Source organism: Ahaetulla prasina, chromosome 2 (genome assembly GCF_028640845.1).
Source record: "Ahaetulla prasina isolate Xishuangbanna chromosome 2, ASM2864084v1, whole genome shotgun sequence".
Lineage (NCBI taxonomy): Eukaryota > Metazoa > Chordata > Lepidosauria > Squamata > Colubridae > Ahaetulla > Ahaetulla prasina.
Genome location: NC_080540.1, coordinates 233,035,296 through 233,042,886, shown reverse-complemented (window position 1 = coordinate 233,042,886; position 7,591 = coordinate 233,035,296). Strand labels below are relative to the sequence as shown.

Here is a 7,591-nt window from a genome sequence, read left to right as displayed (position 1 = left end):
ATGACCCCACTGCAACTGTCATAAATATGAACCAGTTGTCAAGCATCTGAATGTAAATTCCATTGTCCGTGGGGATACTGCAATGGTCATAAGTTTGAAAAATAATCATGTCACTTTTTCCATTGTATCTTCAAATGGTCACTAATGGACTACCTGTATCCAGTTTGACAGCAGGCCATGGAGGCTAGATTCTTTACTCAGCTTTCTTTTTGATGCATTAAGAAATGTGAACATAATTTATATAATCTGTGTTTCTCAACCTTAGCAATTTTAAGACGCATGAACGTCAACTCCCAGAATCCCCCAGCCAGACTTCTATGGCTGGGGAATTCTGAGAAATGAAGTCTGCACATCTTAAAGTTGCCAAGGTTGAAAACATTTAAATTAAAGAGTATTTAGTGAAATGTGTATTTCAGTACAAAATTCATCACTGAAGAGTTCTATTTGGCTCATCAAAACTTGAAAATAAGAGAGAAGAGTAGTCCATTTTGACCCCAGGCATTTTTTGTTCCAGGCAGTTCCCATTTGATCTCCTCTTTGGAAAACAGCATAAGCACAGAAGTGTTTTCTCTAGAAGACAAACTGAGTCCTTCCCTTGGAAGGTGGAAGGAACTCTACCGCTCTCATCTTTTTTCGCGCATGCGCTATCGGTACATGTTCGTTTGGTGCTAGAAGACTTCGCAGCACACTGCGAAGAATACAGCCACGTAATTTAGGAACTTGAATTTTGTTGTTGTTGTTGTTCTTGTGAAACCCCCACTAAACCTCCCTACTGAGATGCCTCGGCAGGTATAGGTAGGCGGGTACACGTCACTTGCAGCCTGTACACGAGTGTTTCTCTCCCTCCCCCCTTATTTTACCTCTCTCCCCCCACCATTAGCCAACCTGGCGGGCAGAGGTTCGTCTCAGTTCCCAAAGCCCGGAGTCCCCCTTGCCTCCCCTGCCCGCTGCCTGACTTGCCGCTGGAAACCGGAGAGGCAATTCCTGAGGGAAAGCAGCTCCACTAATCGGGTTGGCATCAGGCAGCGGCCGTTTCGGGTTTCAGGAGTTGGCGGTATGTGTGTTACAGTACAGATGATCGACTCTCCAAATACTGACTGCTGCCAGGGAGGCTGGCAGCCAAGCTGTGCCTCGGGATTCCCGCAATTGGCAGCGGATCCGCTCCTTCCCGCCCGGGCCTGTGCGCGGACTCATCATCTCCCCAACTTTGACCCAAAGAGACCTTTTTCAAGTCCGATCGCCCCCCCACCACCACCAAGAGCCCCTGCCCCTGGCAGAGCCGGGAGGGGAATTGTTCGGCCTGGAGCCGCGAGGCTGCCAAAGACAAGGGCTCCCTCCCGCACCTCCTCTGGGCCGCTCCCTGGGCGCTGCCGCCGCAGGTTGCCAACCTGGCACCGGTTTTCTGGTGGTGCCGCTGTGGCTGCAACCGAGTCGGATGGCGCATCCCAGCCGCCAGCCCAACTGTCAGCGCTCAGCCTCTGGCCTTCTGAGACACGGAGGGATTCCCGGGGGATAACGGGGGGCTCAGCTCGGCGGGATCGGGGCGCCCAAGCGGGGCAGGAGGACCCTTCCTTTGCAAAGGAGAGATCCTCCAGTTTTTCTCACTGGAAACTCCCAAATGTCTTCCCAAGTGGGGTCAGCAATTGTCAACTGGACACTTGAGAAAGCATCTGCAGCGCCTGCCGAATACGTGCGATTTGGGTTCCAACAACAAGCTCTCATCCCTAGAAAACTCTATTTGAGGGACCATTGATCCTCATGCAAATTTAGAGGACGGAAGGAGGTTAATACCCACCAGCAAAACTTTAACTTTATAGTATGATTGTATCGTAAGCAGTAATTATCATATCTTATCAGCCCCTCCCCCAACAAAAACCTAAAAGAAATTTGTGTTTTTAATCGATTCTAATGTCTTATGATAGGTTTTAATGTCCTGCATCATTAATATAATTGTTCAGGGAACAGTTTGTTTGCTCTGTTAAATGAAGTCCTTCCTTACCCAGATAAACGCTTAATCCTTTGTAATAAATACACAAATCAGGTTCGTTTGGTAATTTGTCGCCTCTTTTTTAACCAATAGACTTTTTAAACTAAAGATTAAGTCATTAAATCACTTCCCCAGTATGACAGTAAATACGGTGACTCCCTTCCCATACTTTTACCCACTTTGATTTTCATTGACAGTCCCAATTTACAATATATTGACATTGTTAAAACACCAGTTTACAACAGCAGATCTCAAAACCAGAAACCGCGTGTATCTTTGACAGGTTAATAGAAAGAGAATTCCGCTTTAAGAGTAGACAGTCCCTGCCCAGCTGAAATTAAGCCGACATCGGGGATTTACAGCCGTTCTCACGAACGCCTTTTCGGAGTCAATCAGGCTACTTTGATCCAATTTACTCTTCAGTTTTTAAGGTGCCCCGATCCAAAGTTCAACGCCAGGAATGTCTCTTTTGGGTAGGGCTGCTGGAAGACTTCAAGCCCAACTGCTGTTGTGTCCTCCCCACCAATCAGGTTCCTTCTCCAGCGCAGTCCCGGCGCCTTTCACCCGGGGGGGGGGACCAGACGGTAGTGAAGAAGGGTGAAGTCAGCTTCCCACCCACTTTTTCTACGACTCCGTTCCCAAGCTGTCTCACCTCAATCGTTCTTTTTTTCTAATCAACAAATCCGTTTCAAGATTATCTTACCCCTTGCCTCTCCTTCCCTTATTAAATGAAACGGCTCCAAGATATTTATTTATTGAACCAAGAGTCATTCCATGTTTCGCATTTTTTTCAGAGTACGAAAAGTGGTGGCTCATTTTATAATTCTTTAACAAGGGTGGGCAGTGTGACTGCCCTACCTATTTGTAAGATTTTTTTTTAGTGAAATCAAGGTGAAACGATGTTTTCTCTAGTAATAGGAATAAAACTCCGTTTCATTAAAATTATAGGACAAAATACGGGTCTCCAGCTCTCTTCTAACAAAACTAAGGAGCATTTGTACATAGGGTGAGATTAAAGTTACTTGTTCATCTGGAATAAGAACTGAAGCCTACCTAATATCAAAGCCTGTTGCAGGGATTCCTGAGTTCATCTCCCTCCCCAAATGATTCATTGCACTTATGTAACTGTTATTTCACCCATATATATAATATAGTCTTCCAATATTTTGACAGATATATTGATTTATCACTACAATTTCTCATATATCTTATTATGTAAAAATATGTGATACAAGTATGTCATTAAAACTCTTCTTTAATTCCAGAAAACAAACTTCTAAGGGTATTGATTTCTTTATTATTTGTTCCAAGTACTTTGGTAAGAACCAACCTTGCATTATGTGTGTTCAGATTTTCTGAGGAGAAAAATTTCCTGAAAAAGAAAGTATGAAAGACATTTAAAAATCAAGGAAAAATTCAAAGCATCTCAAAATGTCCTAAACTTAATAAATGAAATTGTGCTGAAATGTTAATTTTAGCTCCAGATTACACTGAATTTAAAATTGGATGTAGTGGTATAATTCTAGTTTTCAAGACGTTCTAGTGAGTATAGAGACTAATACATCATTTTACTACCAAACTTCATTATATTGATCCTCAAATACAATTGCGTGAGAAATATAACTCAGATTTTATGTTACTTTTTAAAAAAAGGTTGTAATTTAGGTATAAAAATGTTTGCTGCAGAACAATTTATTTCCATACATCATGATTATTGCTGTAGATTAGTGATTGAAAAATAAATGAAGCAAAAAATATATATTATCCAGCATCAAATGAGATGATCATCTCCTATCTGGGTAGAATACACGCAGAACAATAACTTGTGAGTTACAACTTAAGTTTTCAGTTAGAGATTTATTGATGTTTTATGGATAAAAATGGCTAGCTAGACTGAAAAGCAAAAGTTCCAGAACTATATTTCAGTCTGCTGGGAATGTTACTACATGCTATTCTTTAAAGCCTAAGAAAGAAACTATGAGCACATCCTTTAAGGGATCACTTTATCCTTCTAGTGGAGCCTCTCTTGATCTGCCCCTTCTTGCATAAATAAAAATACAAAAGCTGATGCAATTTAATCTTAAGAAAATTGAAAGCACTCTGGTGCTAACTGACACTTCAGCACGAAGCATATTATGGCTTCAATGGGATTTCCTTGTAGACGCATATAATGAGTTCACAGAAAAACTACAGAGGATGGTGGAGATTTTCTCTCAGAACTATACATTTGCACAAACCAATGCATTTTTAAGTAGGATTTCAGAGGATTTTGTTCTAACCATCACAAATTAAACTCTGACATTTAGTCAAAGGGTTAACGTATGTATTAATCGTTCTTCAATTCAAGAGAACATCTTTGGCCTCCAAAAACACTTTCATGTGGCATAGTGCAGATTATCAATGCACACACTTACATTCAAGCATACACAGGTTAATAAATCATAAGAATTAGAGTTAGAGCAGGAAACCAAGAGATCACTTTTAATGAAAACAACCATGTACAATAAAGCTCCAACTACAACAATTCACAAACCAGCTGAGACTCAAATTCCAACCAAAAGCAAAGCTCAAAAGCTGACTCCTGGAACAGAACATTATCTTATTTCATTGAAACTTCTTTGTGTAAAGTGCTTATCTGATAGGTAAGTATGTAAATAAGTGGGGAAAAGAGAAATCAAAGCACACACATGTAAAGCAGAATAGTACTTTTGAAGATAATAAAAATGTTGTGATAAGCATTATTCACAAGAATAATTTTTTGTTAATAAACAAACAGAAAAATACAAGTTTTGCACATGTATACAGCAATATAACATTGATGTGTTGATAGGCTGAAACTTATTTCCAAATAAAGATCAAAAGGGCAATAGATTTACACCTTAGCTTCAGGAACTTCAATTTATGCTTTACTGCACTCTTTACTGTACCATCTGGTGGCAATGCTTTCAATCTGACATGGAATACAAAGCAAATTTAAACCCCAAATTCTTTTTAATCTCCATTTATTTCTGTGTTTTAATTGTTTCTTCTTCATTCATAAAATGAAGAAAAATCAAATTGCAAAGAAACAGAGTTAATGTAAAACTGAGAGAGACTCTAAATTGTCATATAAATCTTAGTTGTAATATTCCCAATCCATAGCACAACTGTCATTTTTAATACTCTTTAGGCCCTGGGAAATTTATGTTGCTCTAATATTCAAAATTATCAAAATTACAGTAACAAAAATATAACAAGAATAAATTTTAATTAAACCTTTAATCTTAATATCAGTCTCCTGAAATCATGACATTCTGTTGCTGCTTTATTTAGCTTCCTTAACTTTTAAAAGCTATCTACTTTACTTCATCCCTGTTTGACAGTGTCACTTTTGATCTAAACTTAATAGTTTGAAATAAGAAAGATTGAATAAGTTAATGAAGAATTCTGTGTGATTTAAAAGCTCACATACTTTAAACTTGCAAGAGCATTGTGGGGGGGGAAATCTTTATTTTACAGAAAAAGTGGCAAACCCCAATCAATGGCAACATTTTCTTTGATTTTTATAGCTCATAACCTACAGTGCTAAAATACTTCATTTGAGATATGTATATATATTTACAAATTCACTCCAACTACACCTCACTTTTGTACATGCTAACATAAAAATAATAAGTACTGGGATGACCCAGTACTTGTGGAATTCTAATAGGCATTCATGTAATCTTGATTCTTTTCTATTGCAACAATGGTTAAGGGTAACTTATTTTCAAGAAATTCAGGGAGGCAAAATTGTGTATAAAGTTTCTTTTGGGACTGGAGCTTGAGGCTTGAGTATGGTGTCTGTGTGCGTGCATGCGTCCTTGTATCATTATATAGCAATTCATGTGTTAACTGAATACAGCTTTAAAAGTATTTCACAAAATTAACAGGACTATTTCTGAGTTTATGATGGCTAACATTGAACACAGAAATTCTTACCTGAACCTGGCTCTGAACACTTTGATTTTACAACAGACAAAATACATAATAATTGAATTATAATAATACAAAATGTTCTTTCCAAAGACACTCAGCAGGCCCAGACCAATCTTTGCCCTGTGCTTAGATCTTAGAGGATAGGACTATGTCAAGAGTCATACTTCTCCGTCTTCCATTCTATGAGTGTACCAAGGCAGAATGTAAGGAGATTTTGCCATTGGAGGAATTCGGTGGAATCTGTTCAAGAAGGGAAGAGGAGACACTGGGAGATGTGGTCTGACAGAGCTGCTGTGTGACATGGCTGACCGTCAGGGCAGAGATGGCAGTGGATGGCGCAATAGACGGGGTGGGCTTGATTGGCACAGGGATTGCAGGCAGTGTTTGTGTCGATGGGTGGCAAATGGTCTTGACCGGCATCCCGAAAGGTCCGTATTCTCCTGGCGAAAGAGGAATGCCACCGGCAGGCTCAATCATGCCCACGTGGGGCCACACCGAGCTGACCATGGTGCTGATCTGTTGACCGGCCATTGGGTAGCCCAGGTGGTGCATTACGGAAGCCAAGGGCAACCCACCGCCCTGGATCACTCCTTTGTAGTCTCGGCCAATGAGGTTCTCGATGGCGAAGGGATGCTTGAAGCCAGGAGCCGGGCTGTAAGGCTGGAACTGAGGCAGCCTTCCTACGGCCGCTGCCGCCGCCGCCGCCATGGCCGCCGCCGAGTCTGGATGTCCTTTGGTTGCCCCTGGAGGCTGCAGGGGAGGAGGCGGTGGCGGCGGCAGCGGCGGGTGATGAGGGTGGAAATAGTGGCTCAGGTGGGGGTGCAGCACCCCTCCCGTTTTGCCCGCCGCCGCTGGCATGTGGGGCTCCGGCCGCGGCACCTTGAAGCGCTTTCTGCGCCTGAGGAAGCTGCCGTTCTCGAACATGTCCCCGCAGTCCGGGTGCAGCGCCCAGAAGCTGCCTTTGCCGGGCTGGTCGGGCCGCCTCGGGATCTTAATGAAGCAGTCGTTGAAGGAGAGGTTGTGGCGGAGCGAGTTTTGCCAGCGCTGGGTGTGCTCGCGGTAGTAAGGGAAGCGCTCCATGATGAACTTGTAGATGTCGCTCAGGGGGAGCATCTTCTCACTCGAGTGCTGGATGGCCATGGCCGTCAGCGAGATGTAAGAATAAGGAGGCTTCTGATCACTGTACGAGCTCTTGCCCGGCCGAGGCATGGCACATTCCTACCCTCCTCCGGCTGCCCTGCCCAGAAGGACCGCGCTCTTGGACCAGAAAGGGCCGTTCACCACGTCAAGGAGAGGAGCAGGAGGATCTGTCGCCGCTTCTCCAGGAGAACCGCTGGCTCTTCGGCGCATTCAGTCGGCATTTCCAAGGGAGTCGGCGGACACTTTGCAAGTTCTCCTCCTGCCCAGTCCGCGTGCGCAAGGCTGGTGGCGCCTCCGTTGCCGGTTTTCCCCTCACGTCGTTTTTCCCGCCAAGCCCGGCGGCCGGCGCTCCTCTTCCCCTGAGCTCGAAACTGAGCGGCTTAATATCTTATTAATTGGCCTCCCGCCAAAATAAGAAAAAGCCTTTCCTTAACTCCCTTTGCCCCGCCTCAGAATCAAACCCTCGCCGAGCGCTTCAGCCGAGAAGCGCCGGAGTCCAGCCGCTCG

At 43.2% G+C, this 7,591-nt stretch overlaps 1 protein-coding gene across 1 annotated transcript; it reads right to left on the bottom strand.

Annotated features, from left to right (window-relative positions):
• Positions 1–6,124: 6,124 nt before the first annotated feature.
• FOXB2 (forkhead box B2) lies at positions 6,125–7,153 on the bottom strand. The gene is made up of 2 exons (XM_058168064.1): positions 6,787–7,153; positions 6,125–6,675 (listed from the first exon to the last, which is right to left on the bottom strand). Exons 1-2 carry the CDS (start codon positions 7,151–7,153, stop codon positions 6,125–6,127), a joined length of 918 nt encoding a protein of 305 aa, XP_058024047.1.
• Between the last annotated feature and the right edge of the window lie 438 nt (positions 7,154–7,591).